At 36.9% G+C, this 19,972-nt stretch overlaps 1 protein-coding gene across 5 annotated transcripts; it reads left to right on the plus strand.

The window, feature by feature from the left end:
- The first annotated feature begins 3,521 nt into the window (after positions 1–3,521).
- Positions 3,522–19,972, plus strand: MTRF1L (mitochondrial translational release factor 1 like). Of its 5 annotated transcripts, none has more exons than XR_001161607.1 (7): positions 3,522–3,820; positions 8,973–9,052; positions 11,219–11,402; positions 11,854–12,017; positions 16,777–16,894; positions 18,096–18,325; positions 19,269–19,463. XR_001161607.1 is itself a non-coding variant. In XM_003797866.3 (7 exons), the coding sequence occupies exons 1-7, from the start codon at positions 3,562–3,564 to the stop codon at positions 19,467–19,469; spliced, it is 1,143 nt and encodes a 380-aa protein (XP_003797914.1). In that variant the 5' UTR covers positions 3,522–3,561; the 3' UTR covers positions 19,470–19,972. The 5 variants fall into 5 exon arrangements, 4 of the variants coding, with proteins under 4 accessions (XP_003797914.1, XP_023373714.1, XP_012665570.1 ...); XM_003797866.3 differs by having other exon boundaries at positions 18,189–18,325; positions 19,269–19,972; XM_023517946.1 differs by having other exon boundaries at positions 3,546–3,820; positions 11,244–11,402; positions 18,189–18,325; positions 19,269–19,972.

The raw sequence follows: 19,972 nt of genomic DNA on the forward strand, positions 1-19,972 counted from the left end.
AAAGTTCAAGATTAAAACTGAAGTTTAAATAGGGCAAATCATTTGAAAATTTTATTTCCAATGGAATTTTATTTCCAATGGAATTTTATTCCATTTCCAATGGAAAATTTTATTTCCAAGGAAACAAAACAACCAGGATAGGAATAATATAAATATTAAGTCATTTGCCAAATATATAAATGGGTAAAGAGTGAAAACTATAAGAAATTGACCATTAGAAAATATTTTTTTTAGTATGAAGGTCATATGATTTTCTTTAACAATCTTACCCTGAAAATAAAAAATTAATAAAAGAGGGTAATGTTTTAGTAAAACCTTTTATTTTGAATTGTTTTAGATTTACAGAAAAACTGCAAAGACAGTATAGAGAAGTTCCATACACCACATCCGTGGGACAAGGTTCAAATTAATGAACCAGTATTGATGCATCGAGTCCAGCCTTTATTCTGATTTTCTTGGTGCTTTTTCTGGCACAAGATCCCATTCAGGACCCCACATTACATTAGCTGTCACATATTCTTAGGCGCCTCTTAGCTGTGACAGTTTCTCAAACTTACCTTGTTTTAGATGGCTTTGGCAGATTTGAGGAGTATTAGCCTGTTTTTTGGTAGAATATCCCTTTGTGAGGATCTGTTTTTCTCATGACTAGATAAGGATTGTGGGAAGGAAGATCACAGAGATAAAGCCCCGCCATTCTTATCACAAAATATCGCAGGTACCTGCCACCGTCATGACTCCTATTAGCTGGGACAGTTTCTTAAACTTTAGGCTCCTCTTAGCTGTTAATGTTAACTTTGGCCACTAGAATGAGTCAGTATCTTTAGCGTTTTCCACCATAAAGTAATACATTTTTAAAGAGATTATATTGAAGGTAAGTTTTCTGGACATTTACATGGAGCTGAAAAAAATCTGAGCAGATTCCTCAACACTAGTATTAAGTTTCATTAAATGATTACTAACAAATACTGGAATAAAAATACAATGAACTGAAAAGTGAAACGGAAAAATAAAGCGCTGAAAGTCTCAGCATGGATATTTGCTTAAGAGGGGTGAAAATAATTTTATCCCCTGACCTACCTGTATAATTAATAACCTTAATCCTCTACACATTTTACATACTACAGATCTTAGTCTGTCATAATTTAGATTAATAACCACTCTGCCTAATGCTTTTCTATAACGCCTTCTGCTGAATAAGGAGTATGACATATACTCACTATGAAACAATGTATAAGACTTGATATTTTCTCCCCTGGCTTTAACCTATTTGTCATAAATAAATTGTTTATTGTTTTGTTTATGATTTTTAAAATGTTTGCTAAATATTAAAAAGAATTTCCATGTGTATGGTTCTGTAAAATTTATCATATTGAAGGTGTATTATTTTTTACTACCATGTTCATTATACTTAACAATTTATATCCATATATTGGACTCCACCAATATTTATTAGTGGACTATAAAGAAGTTTTGAATGCATGAATACAACTCAAGAGACACCATGCTTGGTTATTTTGCAATGCCAGAATAACTGTAGGTACTAATAATTTGAATAGGTAATCCGGATTATGGTTCCTCCAATTTTAGTTGTTTTTTTAAATTCTCCCTTCCTTGGATCTATTTTATCATTTACCTATGTATAATAATACAGTTCTTGAAAATGCTACAATTTTCATCATGTAATAAAATTTGAGCATGACAATAATGTAAGAAAATTTGTAAATCTCAAACTGGTATATTAATTTTGGATTTTCAAAATAAATCAAATTACAGCTGTTTTAATTTGACTATATTGTGGAAATCTATGGATATTATTGTAAAATGAATATGCATACACTGACTTTCTTATAATGTTTTGAATTAATAAAGAACTCATCAATTATCCTTAGACAAATTTACTGTTTCCTCATTAGTACAACACTGTAGGAATAAAAGGTACACTTACATATTATTCAAATTGCTTAGGCACCTGAAGGAAAATAATTAATTCAGGCTAGATTCTTTACATTGTTTCCTCAGGTATTGTTATTTTGCATTTTATAAATAATAAAATATATTCTTGAAATAATGTATGTTTTGAGGATTCAGCTGAAAGACTTATCGTTTTGAGATCAAATGACTCATTTTTATGGTTAAAAAAAATTCAAGGGTGAGTTTAGACAGGGGAAATAGCTGTTTCTAATAGAGTTGTAAACAACTTGACCAGTTCTGTTTTATACTCAGAATTAAAATAAAATGGGTTTCAACCACTGTCTTACAACAAGACAATTTCATAAATTAGTGTAGCTTGAATACACAAAGTAAAATGAAGACCCAAGGTTAGTTAGTTGGAGCTTTTAAGTAGCAAAATTATGTTTGCTTTCTGTGAATCATTTAATTCTTACATCTCTGCATTCAGATGAAATGCTAAGTCATGAATAGAGGCAATGCAAACTCGTTTTCTAAGAATTTTATATCTAACCTCAATAGTTTTGATTGTAGATTATGGAGGGCTGTTTTAACCTAAGAGCTATTTTTTATCATTTTATTTTTTTAAGCAATTCATAAGCTCTTAAAATATGTCATTTTCTCTCAACAGATCATCTCTTAATAGCTACTGTTAATAGCTAGGTATTTCCCAGATAGGCAATACTAGTTCTCACACTGAGCGCTCAGCCCTTATGTTCTCAGGACTGTCTTGCTTGCGTTAACTCCATCATCTCTGTTTCTCTGGTGGCCTGTGACTAGGTCTTTTGAAAACGGGAAAGCATCATACCACAATTAACTTTTGTATTCTTAGCACATTATCTGCTACGTGAAGTTTTTTGCGATGGGACTGGGCTTGGACCACCGGACTCGGGTCTTTGAGTTCTGCAGTTTAACACAGATACACTCAACCTCTTTAGGAAGTAGCTAGCGAAAACTGGAGAAAGAACCTGTAGGTGAGGAAGAAAGTGTTTTGAAAGCAAGTTAATTACGTGGCAGTTGCAGGGCAGGAGACACAGATTTTGAAAATTTATTCGGTGTTTTAGAATACACTTCTCACGTCCTGGTTAAAATGGACCTAATCCACAATCGAAAGGAGAAACAAGAGCAGGAAAAAAAGGAAAAGGAATCAACACACAAGCGCGCGACCGTCCTATCATTGGCTCTAATAGCCAGGCTGGCACTAGGGACAGGCGACTTCCATGGCCGTGACCTCTGCAGAGCTTCTCGAAGCCCCATTCTGTGCCTCCAGCAGAGCGGCAACTTGGTACTTTCCCCTTTCAGTCTAAGATCGCCAGGGCACGTGTGCTGAGGGATTTGATTTGAAAGTGCCCGCGGGCTCCCGCAGACACACGATGACACCCCCACGCCTACCGCTCTCAGGTGGGCAGCTTCGACTTCCGGCCCCATGAATCCTGCGGCACCCTCGCTTGGCAGGAAGTTCCCGGCAGAGCTTCCGGGCGGCGCTTCACCACAGCGCATGCGCTGGGCGGGCCTGGTCCGCTCTCGCCCCCGTTTCCGGGCTCGGTTTGGTGTCGCGAGACGTGGTCTGTCCGGAATTTCCTCCTGCGGGTACGCTGCAGGCTCAAACTACAGATGCGGGCTTGGCTGCGGCGGGGCTCAGCCCAGTGCCTCTGGGCCCGCTGGGCCGCGCGTCCAGCCCGCCGGCCGCTGAGCTGTGGGGGCCGGCAGCTGGAGGAGCTGTTCGCCAGCGGCGGGCCCTTGCGGACCTTCCTCGAGCGCCAGGCAGGGTCTGGAGCCCGGGCCGAGGTCCGGAGGCCAGAGTTGGTGGCGGCGGCCAAACTGCTGAGCGAGAAGGAGCGAGAGCTGCGTGAGACCGAACACTTGCTGCGTGGTAAGGGCGGCCCAAGAGAGCGGTGCTAGAGCAGATTTTTGACGCTTCGTGTGCTTTTTCCACTAAGGCACAGGCAGGTGCCGACACTCACCGAATTTGAAGCCGATCACTGGCAGCTGGATTTGTTCTGGATCAGAAGTCAAGACGTGCGTTTTGATCCCGTCTTCTCCTGTTTGTTGGCTGTCTTGTGCGCCCTTGCCACCATGTTCTGCTCTCTTTCACAGAATTCACATGGACGTTTATTGGTTGCATACGCTATGGCAGAAGCTCATGAGTTCACTAAGGACAAATAATTCACTGTGTCTTTGGACTTGAGAGCAGTGTTTCTCAGAGTGGTAGGGAAACCATATACACGAGTGTCAGGAGTAGTGCTGGTTAAAACCAGACTGAGGACTTAAAATCTGAGACCTATGCATGTGTATTTTAACAGGTATCTCAGGTGTTTTGCCTGCATTTGAATCTGGAATTGGGGCTTAATTTCTGCATTACTACAAACTCCTGGGGATGCCGCGCTGTCGGTCCATGGGATGAGCAGGCTCTAGAGAGGGTCGCAGTCTATTGGGGTAGACAAAACTACGTATAATACAATTAATGAGTTAGAACAGATATAAACGTAGGAACAAATAAGGAGCAAGAATGGGGAAGCACTGCATTGATCTAAAGACCCACCCCTAAAGGATATACGTGAATAAATATGCTAATAGTTTTAATCTTTATCGATCCCTTAATAGAGCACTGCTAAGCTTTGTTTATGCATTAATTCATTGAATTCACTTAATTTTGAGGTAGTTACTATTAGCCCCATGTGACAAAAAATGAACCTAAGGCATAAAGAGGTAAAGTAACTCAGCCCAGAGTTACAGTTTATAAGGAATGGAGTTGGGATTGGGCTGCCAGTCTCATGCACTGTACTCGTTGACCAAGGCTGAATAAGGTTTACTGGGAGTGGCAGGTCGAAACCACTTTGTAAGGGAAGTCAAATATTAACCTAAGAGGCTGGTTTTTATCCTGTTATCTGAAAGGCCCAGCAGAAAATATTAGATTGGGGAGTAATAGAATTAGTTTTGTCTCTTAGGAACCTTGATTTGTGGCAATTTAGAACCCAACCTACAAAAGGATTGAAGACTCCAGGAAAAAAATAGCTAACACAGTAGTCCAAGTCAGAGTTAAGAGGAATCTAAAGTGATTTAAGAGAAAAAGAGTATTCCTAGAGTTTTAAAAAAGGCTAATAATGGTATTGGGAAAAATATCCTTTGGGCAACAATTAAATTGGTTTCATAGCTTAAGCCAAACTTAAAATCCAACTGGATTTTAGGGTTAGCTATTTTAAAACTCAAACTATAGAGACAGTAATAGAATATTAGAAAGCTATTGCTGACATTTTAAATAACAAAATGTCTTTTGTCAATGTGTCGCACACAATTAGCAGAAAGTTAGGGAACTATTTTAGGAGCTTACAGCCTAGTATGGAAGAGATGCATAAGAAGTAAAGTAAAAATATAAATATCTGAGTGTTTAATTTTTGTAGGAAAGAGCAGAGTGTTATATAATAAAAGCAAAGGCAGGCATTTAAATGGATCTTAAAGGGTAAGCAGGAGCTTGTTAGGTGGTGGAAGGGGAAGGAATGGAAAGCAGAGGGGACCAGCAGAGATAGGAACAGGTACAAAAATGGGGGCCGAGCATGGTGGCTCATGCCTGTAATCCTAGCACTTTGGGAGGCCAAGCTGTGTGGATTGCTTCAGCTCAGGTATTAGAGACCAGCTTGAGCAAGAGTGAGACCCTGCCTCTAAAAATAGGCAGGCATTGTGGCAAGCAACTGTAGTCTCAGCTACGCAAGAGGATCACTTCAGCCCAAGAGTTTGAGGTTGCTGTGAGCTATAACACCATGACATTCTACTGAAGATGACAAAGTGAGACATTCGGTCTCAAGAAAAAAAGAAAGGGTACCAAACTGGGAAATACAATATGGCAGGTGCATTGAATAGATGTGGAAATGATAAGGTAATAGAAACTCGAAACTAGAAAGACAAGCTTACATGTCAAAGAATGTTAACTTGTTTTTATGGGCCATGGGAAATTAGCATATGTTTTTAAGCAGAGAAGTGACATCTTTATAAAGAAAAGTTAATGTTGGCATCAGTGTTGAGGATGTCTTGGAGTATTCTCCAGAAATCCTGGTGGCTGAAAGGCTAGGGAGGAAAATGTTGAAACAGTCCAAGGGAGAGGTGGTGACAGGCACAAGTCTGACTCCCAAGACATCCTGGGGAGCAACAGGATTTGGTGGCTATAACCTGAAAAGCATGAAGGACAGGCAGAATTGTAAGAATAGTCTTAGGCTTTCTGATTAAAATGAAAGTATAACATTTAGGAAAAAGATGAGTTTTACATTGAATGGCCAGGTTAAGTAAAAATAGCTACAAGAAGGACATTCATATAAAGATATCTATACTAGTCTAGGAGGAAAAAAAAAAACACTACTGGCTTAGGGCAAAAACTGAGCTTGAATAGTCCTGTAAGAGCTCTCAGGATATATAGTACATGATAAGTTAAAACCTTAGATGTGCATGAGAATACTCAAGGAAAATTTGTGAAGAAGAAACAAGCCTAACAAGGCCAGAAATACACAGGGTTTGAGGAGCAGACAGAGAAGAAAGCTGTAAAAGTTCAAGGAAGAATAGGAAGAGCTTTGGAACGTTGAACCAGATAAATAAGTGAAGCTATAGAAACCAGTTAAAGGAAATTTCAAGAAGTAAGGGATTGTCAGTACCTGACTTAGGAAAGTAAAGCTCATCTCTTTAGCTCACACTGAAAAAAGTCATTAGATTTGATAGTTTTGTCACTGGTGATTTCAATAAAAATTTTTTTCATTTGCTACTATTTAAAATAAACTGGGTTATATTTTCAAGTTTTATTGAAGTATAATTGACAGATTTTACATATTTAAGGTGTATGGTGCAGTGTTTTGATATATACATATACAGTGGAACCCCTGTAAGTTGACCACCCAAGGGACTGTAACAAACTGGTCAATGTACAGAGATGGTCAACTAAGGAACTAGGCCTATTGTACTGATAGGTACATGTGGTACCTGTCTGTTTTATGAAAATTTGGTCAGCTTGAGGTGATGACTGCATAGAGGTGGTCAGCTACAGAGGTTCTACTGTAATATGAAATGATGATCACTACTGTCCATATGATTTTCTTTTTTTTGTCCATGCGATTATTGGATCCATTGTAACAATTTAAGAAGCAAATCACAGTTAACAGAAAAATAAAAAATATGACATTTTTTCTCCAGAAATTTTGATGGGAAAAGAGATGACAACATGCAGTTACTTCAGGGGTTGAAAAGAAAAGGACCCTTTTAGTATGGGGAAACTAAACATCTTTATATCTTCGTAGGCAGAGGAGAAGGTGCTTTGTAGGCATGTAGTTAAGTGCCTAATAAACATGCTGATTTATGATATTAAAAGAGAAATTAAGGAACTCGTGTGTTACTATGAATAATTCCTCAGTCTCAACCCTCTAGAGCTGCATGGACTAGTATTGTCGTCAAAAGCCATGCTCGTGGCTGTGGAGTGTCTGTTGTGGCTAGTTTGAATTGAGATGTGCTGTAAAGTATAGAACACACAGAGATTTCAGACTTGGTATTAAAATTAATTTTGTTTTTCCTGTATGTTGAAATAATAACACTTTGGGTATGTTGGGTTTTTTATTTTGTTTTTTTAAGACAGAGTCTCACTTTGTCCCCCTGGGTAGAGTGCCACAGCATCACAGCTCACAGCAACCTTAAGCTCTTGGGCCCAAGTGATTCTCTTGCCTCAGCCTCCCAAGTAGCTGGGACTACAAGCTCCCACCACAATACCTGGCTATTTTTAGAGATGGGTGTCTCGCTCCTCCTCAGGCTGGCCCCTATGTTGGGTTTTTTAAAAGGTAATATTAAGATTTATTACTTCTAGACCTTGGTTCTAATGTACTTGGCCTTGCAAAATATTAGCATTTCAGAACTGCAGACACCTCAGAGATCATCCAGCTTAGAACTTCTATTTTCCTCATAACTGAGACTCAGACAAGTTGAGCTTGTTGCCCTAGAGAGCACCCTAAGAGAGTTGAGCTAGGGCTAGAATTCATTTTTCCTTTTCCTAAGTCACATTTTCCATTTTACCTAACTTTTGCCATACCATACACATGTCAAAATAATTCCCACCAGTGCTTCCTGTCCTTAGGAAGAGAATGCTATTGTCATTCTCCTTGAGTTACTCTTTCTTTCCTTTTTTTTTTTTGCCCATTCCCAAAACAAACAGAATTCCTTCAAGTTGCTACTGTTTTGATATTGATTACATGGTGTTTTGGGTTGCTATTCTTTGTGAGTTTTTCTCCCCTAGAAAAATGTAAATAAAATAAAACTTATCTATAAACCTGCCTTGTGGGCGGGTCGTATATGTATATTATCCCCAGTTCCCAGCATGGTTGGTTTTTAATAGATAAGTGTACAAACTGATACTTTGCTAAGTGTTTGAACTTTCACCATAAAAAGCAATTTGTAGTAGCTAAAAAAATGTCCTGTTTTCTTTCTCTTTTACTATATTTCCATTGTCCACAGGGAAGAGGAATGAAAAAGTATGTTTTGTAAAGAAAAAAATGAGAACTTAAAGATGAAACAAAAATAAAGCCAGAGAGAGCAGGGAATACATCATATCAGCATTCTGTAAACATCAGGCAGAATCTAATAAATGTTTTTAGGTAGATGCTTATTTTATATAAATGGATCATTTACTAATAAGGCAATAAGTAACTTTAAATTTTTTAATTCAGTTTTGGTTCAACTGTGGGAACATTTGTTCCCCTTCTGTCAGTTTCTAACTAGCTAGATTCATTCTTTTTTTTTATTGTATAATCTAAGTTGGAAAGTGAAAAGCATATTTATTAACGTGACTATGGAGGTAAAATTGTAGAAAAGTTTAGCTTCTCTATATTTTTTACAACCACATGCTTATGAAAACAAATGCATAAGATGCTACTTTAATTACTATTTATTAAAAGGCAAGAAAACACATTTTATTTTTCCGTTCAGCTACAATAACCAACTGTAAGTGTGCTGGCAATTTAATATTAATAAAGAAAAATTTAACTGCTGCCTTTTTTTCTTAGATAAGAATGAAGATTTAAGGAAACTTGCAGAGAATGAAATAACTTTGTATAAAAAAGAAATAACTCAGTTGAAGCATCAGGTATGGTATGTGTGCAAAGAATAAAGCATTTGCACCGTCACTTATGGACTTTATAAGAGAATTATTAAAATCAAGAAATAACTAGTTTGTTACTATTTAGAATGAACTGGCTGGTTTTATTTTTCAGCTTTGTTCAAGTATAACTAACAAAATGTTATTTAAGATGTATGATGCAGCATTTTGACATATGTGTATACTGTGAAATGAGGATTGCCACTGTTGATAAACTGCTTTTTAAAGCAAAAAAAGACAGACTTCAATGTGGTCCTGTTTTAATCATATTAAAAGGATTGCGCCACTGTATACTTTATACATACTTGTGCCACCTAAATCTGCTTTTTTCAAAAAAGACTGTAGAGCTCTCACAGGAAGACAAGTGTCACATTGAGTGTGTTTTCTGGAAAGGCAGTGAAATACTGGCATATCTGCGAATCTCCCCTCTTTTGTTTTTAAGGGGGTGTGAGGTAGGTACTAGATAAAAGAGGTCATGGAGTAATTGTAGATTGAGCTCCTCAGGGGCAGGAATATTTGTGTCTTTGGCACTATCAGAATTGTACACTTAGAATAGGGCCTTAGAATGTTAAGTATTGAAAGATACTGCTTTGGTTTTACATCAGGAGAAGTGCAGAAGAACAATCATGAAATTAGGGCCACTCTTTGCTAATTCTGCAAAGCACAAAGTAAAGAGTGACAGCAGTTATCTCTCGGGATAAGTGAAAGAACATGTGAAGGTGAGGATGGAGCCAGGACAGGGAATGCTTAATTTTGAGATTCTGCTTTTTCTTTAGCCAAATATGAAACTTACTGAAAAGTAATGTTGCTAAATCCTGCTCTAGAGGGAGAATTCCACTATAAGGTGAAAAGTCTAGTGTAGCTTGTCTTTTACTCATGTTCTAAATTTTTTGTGAATGAGAAGGATATATATTAAAGGGTACACAGCTCAGTAGCTAGTAACCAGCTAAAAGAAATAAAATCTATTCAAGATTTCATTGATCGTGTTATATTAACAGAGGCTAGACAGATGGAAAATAGTAACAAGTACAGCTCTTGACCAAGGTGAAGTGTGATAGTTTAGAACTCGGGTACATTGGGTTCAATTCTAGTTCTTCCACTTTCTAGTTGTAAAATGTTGGGCAACTAGATTGTTCAACCCCTCTTCACTTAGTTTTACATCTTAAAGTAGAACTGTTAGTAGTACCTATCCAAAATTGTTTTAAGAATTAATGTGGCCAGGCTCAGTGGCCAATGCCTGCAATCTGAACACTTCAGGAGACCAATGCAAGAAGATCACTTGAGGCCAGGAATTTGACGTTTCAGTAAGCTATGATTATGCCACTGCACTCCAGCCTGGGTGAGACCCTGTCTCTCAGATACATAAACAATAAAAAGAATTAAACTATGTACAGTGCTTAGCAGAATGTCTGCCATATATTAGTAAGTATTAGTAGCTTTTATTACTAACCCAAGAAGCCTTTATTCTAGATCTCCATAACTGGTACAGACTTAAGACATAAAACAGTATTGCAATAAGAGAAGGACCTATTTGGGCAAAAAAGATTTGAGTTTTTGTACCTGCTTGGCCATTAAGTAACACTTTGCACTTTAACAAGTAATTTATACCTCTGTTAATCGCAGTTTTCTTTACATGTAAAATGAGGGATTTGGACCAGATCATCTCTTAGGGCCTTTTAATCTCTCTCCTTTATTAAGGAAGTTTAAAACAAATATAAATGCAATCTTGAGTGTTTTTGTTTTTCTGCCTTATTAAGCATTAAATTTTAAAAGGACAGAAGTAGAATCTTTTGTGTTCTACACAGTGTAATAATACCCTACTCACAGCAAGCACTTAATTTTTATTAACTGAATAGAGAATTGATATAAAGCATATAAGAACTCCAAGAGGCTTAATAAAACAAGCCTGCAAGTTTCAGCTAAATCTTGTAGCATTTATAATACAGTTTTGTAACAACAGTACTTTATGGAAGTGATGTATAATACCGTTCAGACTGGCAAGATAATTGACAGTCCTTATCAATATTAAATTATGTGCTTAAAGAAACTTAATTTAAAAACGTGTGTTTAAAATTCCTAAATCATTTAACTTTGCGGGGGGATAAGGTTTAATTAAATTTTAATTTTAGGGGGGTGCTATTTTTGTATTTACAGATTTTCTTACTTTTGGTTCCCTCAGAAGAAACAGATGAGAACGACTTGATCCTGGAGGTGACGGCAGGAGTTGGGGGTCAGGAGGCTATGTTGTTTACATCAGAGATATTTGATATGTATCAGCAATATGCTGCTTTTAAAAGATGGCATTTTGAAACCCTGGAATATTTTCCAAGTGAAATAGGTCAGTAAACTGTTCAAATTGTTTCAGGTAAAGTGTGGATTTTTATCTGCATATGTCTTAGGAAAAGGGTGGGAAAGATCATGACTACTAGGGCTTTGGAACTTACAAGGATGCTCATCATTTACCTAATAAATTTGAATACAAATATATGAATTTTTTTTAAATGGCCTGTAAGACGTAGTGGATAGTCATTCACTAATAACCACTGCATGACCAATGGTCTTTTAGATGTGTTATTGATGTCAGTTCATTAGCCCCTAAATGCTTTATGTTTAATAGCTGTTGGCAATAAAGATAAGTATAAAACACCGAATATTTTAATGTTTCCGAATCTCTGTGCTTAAATCCTTTTGTGACTCATTTGAATATATTTCAAGAGAATAGATGTGATGGTCAACTATTGATAAATGGCAGGGATAGTAAAATGAATTGTTCCCCTTATGTTTTCAAGGTGGCCTTAGACATGCATCTGCCAGCATTGGGGGTTCAGAAGCCTATAAGCATTTCAAGTTTGAAGGAGGTGTGCACAGAGTACAAAGAGTGCCAAAGACAGAGAGGCAAGGCCGCATTCACACGAGCACCATGACTGTGGCAGTATTACCCCAGCCGACTGAGGTGAGGCATGGTAAGCCCCTCTCTGTGGAATTCCAGGCCTCCAAAATGTTTGCCTCCAGAATTTACTCAGACCTTAGTGAATTGAGTATCTCCTTTCCTTTCCATTTGGTCTTCCTCACATATTTTGAGTTGCTTTTGAAATCTATTATTTCAGTCCAAAAACTATCATTTTACAACAGATGATAATATTACTTCTTGGCCTTTTGGCTAAGATCAAGTGAATCATTGATAAGAATTAAGAATTTACAAATGATCTAGTCTTGTAATATCCATATAAGAAGTTTTCTCCACTAATGATGTCATTGTGTAGCCTTTTCTGTGGGTGAAATAATACCGTTTGAATGTGGACTGGTTGCCTTTATAATAACTTTTGTTTTGGCTGGGCACAGTGGCTCACACCTGTAATCCTGGCAATCTGGGAGACCAAGGTGGGTGGATTGCTTGAGCTCATGGCTTCAAGACCAGCCTGAGTAAGAGCAAGAACCCGTCTCTACTAAAAATAGGAAAAAACTGAGCCCAAGAGTTAGAGGTTGCAGTGAGCTATCATTATGCCATGGCACTCTACCCAGGGTGACAGCTTGAGACTCTGTCTCAAAAAAACAAACAAAAAACAACTTCTGTTTTGTGTCACTGATTTCCAGTTTTTTAATAGGATAATATAATTGAATCATATTAAAATAAAAACATTTTTATAGTGTTTATAATGAATATATTCTCACAAAGTAATTCTCAGTCCATATTTGTAAGATAACTTAGTTTAGAAGTTCTCTTTTGTTTAATTTCCCTTCTGCTAAAAAGTAGTAAGAAATATTTGACTTGGTTTTCAGGATGAAGTATGGATGCTTTGTGGGAAGAGTTTGAGGATTTCTTTTTTTTTTTTATTGTTGGGGATTCATTGGGGGTATAAGATGTGTCACACACTGAGACCCCACCCCCCTTCCCTCTCTCAACTCTTTCTTTCCCCCACCCCCTGCCCTCGTTCTCTCTCTGCTTTCCCCTCCCCCCGTGTCATTGTCATTAATTGTCCTCATATCAAAATTGAATACATATTGAATACATAGGATTCATGCTTCTCCATTCTTGAGATGCTTTACTAAGACTAATGTGTTCCACTTCCATCCAGGTTAATAAAAATGCTGTAAAGTCTCCATTTTTTTAATGGCTGAATAGTATTCCATGGTATACATGTACCACAGTTTGTTAATCCATTCCTGGGTTGGGGGGCATTTAGGTTCTTTCCACATTTTGGCAATTGTAAATTGAGCCGCAATTAACAGTCTAGTGCAAGTGTCCTTGTGATAAAAGGTTTTTTTTCCTCTGGATAGATACACAGTAATGGGATTGCAGGATCAAACGGGAGGTCTAGCTTGAGTTCTTTGAGGTTTCTCCATACTTCTTTCCAAAAAGGTTGTATTAGTTTACAGGCCCACCAGCAGTATAAAAGTGTCCCTCCACATCCATGCCAGCATTTACAGTTTTGAGATTTTGTGATGTGGGCCATTCTTGCTGGGGTTTACCTGATATATCAGGGTGGTTTTGTTTGCATTTCTCTAATAATTAAGGATGATAAACATTTTTTCATATGTTTGCTAGCCATTCATCTGTCTTCTTGAGAAAAGGTTCTATTTATCTCTCTTCCCCATTGATCTATGGGATTGTTGGCTTTTTTCGTGTGGATTAATTAGTTCTCTACAGATCCTAGTTATTAAGCCTTTGTCTGATTCAAAATATGCAAATATCTTTTCCCATTGTGTAGGTTGTCTACTTACTTTGGTTGTTGTGTACTTAGCTGCCATATAGAAGCTTTTCATTAATAATTAAGTCCCATTTGTTTATTTGGTTATTACAGTTACCATGGCAGTCTTCTATGTAAAGTCTTTCCCCAAGCCAACATCTTCCAGTGTTTTTCCTATGCTTTGTTTGAGGACTTTTAACATTTCATGCCTTAAATTTAAGTCCTTTATCCATCTTGAATCAGTTTTTGTGAGTGGAGGTGTGGGTCCAGTTTCAGTCTTTTGCGTGTAGATATCCAATTCTCCCATCACCATTTATTGAATAGGGAGTCTTCCCCCCAGTGTAGTTCTTGTTTGGCTTATCAAAGATTAAGTAGTTGTAAGGTGTTAGTTTCATTTCCTGGTTTTCTATTTGATTCCAAATGTCTGTGTCTCTATTTTTGTGCCAGTACCATGCTGTCTTGACCACTGTGGCTTTGTAGTACAGCCTAAAATCTGGTATGTTGATGCCTCTGGCTTTATTTTTATTACTAAGAATTGACTTCCCTATCTGGGTTTTTTCCTGGTTCCATACAAAATGCAGAATCCTTTTTTCCAATTCTTAAAAGTACAATGTTGGTATTTTAATAGGGATGGTGTTAAATCAGATTGCTTTGGGAAGTATAGACATTTTAACAATGTTGATTCTTCCATGAGCCATGAGCATGGTATGTTCTTCCATTTGTTGATGTCCTCTGCTATTTCTTTTCTTTGCGTTTCATAATTTTCTTTATGGAAGTCCTTCACCTCTTTTGTTAGGTATATTCCTAGGTATTTCATTTTCTTTGAAACTATGGTGAAGGGAGTTGTGTCCTTAATTAGCTTCTCATCTTATTGGCGTATACAAGGGCTGACTTGTGGACATTGATTTTATATCCTGAGACATTACTGTATTTTTTGATGACTTCTAGGAGTCTTGTGGTTGAGTCCTTGGGGTTCTCTAAATATAAGATCATATCATCAGCAAAGAGGGAGAGTTTGGCCTCCTCTGCTCCCATTTGGATGCCCTTTATTTCTTTGACTGGCCTAATTGTACAACACTATATTGAATAGTAATGGCAAGAGGACAACCTTGTCTGGTTCCAGTTCTAAGTAGAAAAGCTTTCAGTATAGCTCCATTCAATAAGATAGTAGCTGTGAGTTTGTCATAGATAGCTTCGACCAGTTTAAGGAAATGTGCCACCTATGCCTATACTCTTCAGTGTTCTAACTAGAAAAGGATGCTGCATTTTATCAGATGCTTTTTCTGTATCTATTGAGAGGATGATATGGTCTTTGTTTTTGCTTCTGTTGATATGGTGAATAATGTTTATGGACTTGGGTATGTTAAACCAGCCTTGCATCCCTGGGATGAAACCTACTTGATCATGATATTTGACTTTTTTGATGATAAGCTGTAATCTATTGGCTGGGATTTTGTTGAGAATTTTTATATCTATATTCATTAGTGAAATTGGTCTGGAGTTCTTTTTAGTTGGGTCTTTTCCTGGTTTTGGTATCAGGGTGATTTTTGCTTTGTAGAATGTGTTGGGGAAGATTCCTTCCTCCTCAATTTTTTGGAATAATTTCTGCAGTATGGGAATAAGCTCTTCTTTGAAGGTTTGATAGAATTCTGGTGTGAAGCCATCAGGACCAGGGCATGTTTTTTGTTGGGAGTTTTTTTTATTGTTTCTTTGATCTCAGTGCTTGAAATCGGCCTGTTCAGGAGCTCTGTTTCTTCCAGGCTAAGTTTAGGGAAAGGGTGTGATTCCATATAGTGATCCATATCTCTCACATTGTCAAATTTCTGGACATAGAATTTCTGGTAGTTTTCAGAGATAATCTCTTTTATCTTTGGCATCAGTCAAGGATTTCTATGTTAATTTTGTGAAAAAGTCTTGTTAAAAATTTCTGTAATTAAGTTAACAGAGTTTTTCTATCTTTACATCTTGATCAAATTTTTGTGACAGCTAGATGATAAAGTAGGAAGGGAGTTTTCTATTTTGAAATGGCCTATAAAATGGTAGACCGAGGTCCATCTATCATCTTCTGGCAACCATAGCAGGAGCCACATGGGGAGATATGAAGGGCCTAAGAAATGGTGTAGGGTTCTTGCTGCCAGGGTTGTTGAAATGTTTTCATAGAATGGATCATTGTTTTTCCATGAAAAAATACTATCAAAACTTTAGTACTTTTTATGGTAGCTGCTGGTATAGGGATCTTGATGTAAGAGTCAATTCACAAATTGACTGTATTCCCATGACTTACCATCTCCATTTGTTTCACCTCTGTCTCCAAAAACATGTTTGAAATTGAACAAACCCTTCCTTGAAGTTCTCAAGGTAGCATTGTTTTTTCCTCTGCTAAAGTCTTTTTAAACTTAGAAAAATTCTACAGAATCTCCCTTTGGTTTATACATTCACATTTCTAACAATAGCTAAGTTTTCTGTTTGTGTTAAGGGAGTAATTGAAAGAGAATCCCATTTTATGAGGATTAGGGTGGGTTTGTTTTTGTTCTATATGATGGTTTGGGGGGTTTTTTTGTATTGTTTTGTTTTGAGACAGAGTCTCACTGTGTCACCCTCTGTACCATCCTGTGGCATCACAGCTCACAGCAACCTCCGACTCTTGGGCTTAAGCAGTTCTCCTGCCTCAGCCTCCCAAGTAGGTGGGACTACAGGCACCCGCCACAAAGCCTGGCTATTTTTTTGTTATAGTTGCTATTGTTGTTTTAGCAGGCCTGGGCCGGGTTCGAACCCGCCAGCCCTGGTTTATATGGCTGGTGCCCTAACCACTGAGCTATGGGCCCCGAGCCCTGTATGATGTTTTGTTTTGATTCTCTACTATTCTAAAAAGGAAGAGTTCAAAACTTCCAACTACTTGTAGTCTTAAACCGTCTCAGTTTTGTTATGAATTCTGTAAATGATATGTTTATAAATCAGTAGTTCTTACCTTTATACAATTGGGATATGTAATTTTTTTAAAATCCCAACTTTTCTTCTGTATAGATTAATCTGGTGATTAATCCTAAAGATCTGAGAATTGACACTAAGCGAGCCAGTGGAGCTGGGGGACAGCACGTAAACACCACGGACAGTGCTGTCCGCATAGTTCACCTCCCAACAGGTACGTATGGACTTATTCCTTCAGCACAACACTGAAGAATGAAATCCATTTCCAAATGCCTAATTTTCTATTTTAATAGATCCTCAACTACCAGAGGAATGTATACTAAGAATTGATCCTTAAATCCTTAGCTGATATGACATTTTCTGGGCTAATTTTAATTGCAAAGCCAGGAAGAGGGAAGGATCTAAACTCAGCAAATTTAGTGACTGAGTAGAAGGAGTGGGTAGTTCCAGGTGGCCTTCTGAAGTTTATGCTTAATAGTTTTAGCTACTTAAAAAAAAAAATCCTCACAGTAAAGTAATTATCATAGGTTCTTTATCAGAAAAAACACTGAAATGCTGGTTCTTAGTCTTTTGTTAGGGTAGGAGAACATGGACTCCTTTATACCTCCTACCCATAAACATGTACACACAAAGTTTTGCATATTATTTCAGAGGTTTCTTTCCATTAATTTCAGTCACCTCCCTCCAAGGAATCTGATTCTAGACAGTTAAGCAAAGAGACTGCATCTCAGTCTTTGTTAAGTCTCCACCGTATACTAGTAGGCAGAACCATTTACTGTCCCCAAAGTCATCACACATAGGGAAAATGAGAAATGATAGCTAAATGTACCTTTATTTACAAAATACTCATTACAAAATTTTACATAGTATTTACAAAATATTCTCTGCCCGTGTAAAATTTTGCAGACCTGTTTTACAATTATTGTTACTGTAATTTACATGTGATAAAGATAGATAGCAAGCCTTAGTATCTAGAAAGAACACAAGAGTATCTTACTGTGACTGATTTCAAACTCCCATAATTATCATTAACCAGTATTGGTTGATGTGAGTGCTGGATTACCATGATTTTGTTCTTTTAGTTATGGAAAAATCTGCATATTAAACAGGAATGTGTCTTATATAATATAGGGTATATAAAAACACGGAAATCCTCAAAAAATATTAATAGTGATTATCTCTAGTAATAGGATATTTAACTTCTAGTAGTTATTACTTTAAAAATATTTTGGTGGCTAGCTAAAGAAAAACAATCCATATTAAATGATTTATGTTAATTGTTCAGTGTGTATACCTTCAATATGGAAATACTTTGCTACAGTTCAAACTTAAATTTTCAGTTTTCTGATAAACTGTAGAAGTTACTAAGTTTATAGTTTCTTTTTTATTAGAGTCCTTTTTTTCCCCTCATAAAGGAAGAAGAAAAAGGATGAGAAGGAAAAGGAATATTCCTTGCTAAAAAAGAAGATTTCTTATTAAAACTCTTTAATTCTCATAACACTATTCAGGTGTTGTTTCTGAATGCCAACAAGAGAGATCTCAACTGAGAAATAGAGAGATGGCTATGAAAAAGTTACGTGCAAAACTGTACAGCATGCATCTAGAAGAAGAAATGAGTAAAAGATACAATGCTAGGAAGATTCAGGTAAAGTCAGTTTTAAAAATGTTTTTAAAGGACAAAAATATTTTATGTAACTCAGTTTTTAGATAGCTTAACTGAGGGTTCCGCTTGTTTTATAGAAATCTTAGACTTCTATCTTGTTTTCTGTATTAAAGATACACTGAGTCTTTATTTTTAATTCTTTGAAATTGTAAAAGCAAGAAAATTGGAAAGCATACTGAACTTACTGTCTTCCTGTGTAGTATTTAGTGTATAACTACCAAGCCTTTAAGAATTCCTCAACATGGAGTGGGTGCAGTGGCTCACACCTGTAATCCTAGCACTTTGGCAGGCAAAGGCAAGAGGATTGCTTGTGGCTAGGAGTTCAAGGCCAACCTGAGCAACATAGTTTCTCCAAAAAAAAAAAAAAAGAAAGAAAAGAAAGAAAACATGGTGGCACATGCCTATAGTCCCTGGTACTTGGGAGACTGAGGCAGGAGGAACACTTTAGCATGGGAACTAGAGGGTGCAGTGAGCTATGACTTCACTGCACTGTAGTCCAGGCAAGAGAGCCAGACTTAGTCCCAGAGAGAGAGAGAAAAGAATTCCTCAGTATGGGAAATTTACCTTCCCACCAAGGAAGATGACTTCATTGATGCAAAGAACATATATCACCACTGTGCAGTGATATTTTTGTACCTTGCAGATGGGAAAACTAAAGTTTAATGTTGAAATGAACAGTCTAAAGTCATAGAGCACTGAAGTGGTAGAGGTAGGATTCAAATAATATTAATCTGTCTGATTTTAAAGCCTGTGTTCTTCTATATCGTGTTCTCATGTCATTTAGGGATTTAAAACGTTTAAAACTTGTTTCTTAAATTTTGGTTTATACTACAAATGAAGAATTTAATCTCAAGTTAAATTTATAGGTTTAAGTTGCTCTGAATCTAAACCTAACTGCATCTCACATCTTGTTTTATACATATAGATTGGAACTAAAGGAAGATCAGAAAAAATAAGAACATATAATTTTCCACAGAATCGGGTCACGGATCACAGAATAAACAAGTCACTGCATGATCTTGAAACTTTTATGCAAGGAGATTATCTACTGGATGAACTTGTACAATCCCTGAAGGACTATGCTGATTATGAATCTTTAGTAGAAATTATTTCCCAAAAAGTATAAGTCAGTTTGTTATTAAAAACTTTTATAGCTCAGAAAAATTCTGTTACAGCAAATGAGAGCGTATGTACTTACCAGTGTTCTCTTGAAAAACATGAATTAACAGTTGGAAGTAATATGCATATTCTTAAGACATAGATAATTAACAAATACTTCTCAATGTATTAATAAAAAACATACAATATACAGATGATGTCCCTTAATTTACAATGGGGCTACTTCCCAATAATAAACCCATAGTAAGCCGAAAGTATCTTAAGTCAAATTCATTTAATGCTAGCTATACAGCACACAGTCCCTTATTTTGACTAACAGATTTTCAGCTTTCTGATGATATGAAAAGGATATACAATTAAAAGTTATGGAGAGCTCCCTGAGCTGAGGGAGAACTATGTACCACTAAATCCATAATAAAATCAGAAAATCACTGTAAATTGGAGACTATCTGTAATCATGACTGTGACTGTCAGTCTTAGGCTGATCTTTACAAGTAGGCAAAGGGGAAG

This window comes from Otolemur garnettii, unplaced genomic scaffold (genome assembly GCF_000181295.1).
Source record: "Otolemur garnettii isolate 467f Iridium unplaced genomic scaffold, OtoGar3 scaffold00126, whole genome shotgun sequence".
Classification (NCBI taxonomy): domain Eukaryota; kingdom Metazoa; phylum Chordata; class Mammalia; order Primates; family Galagidae; genus Otolemur; species Otolemur garnettii.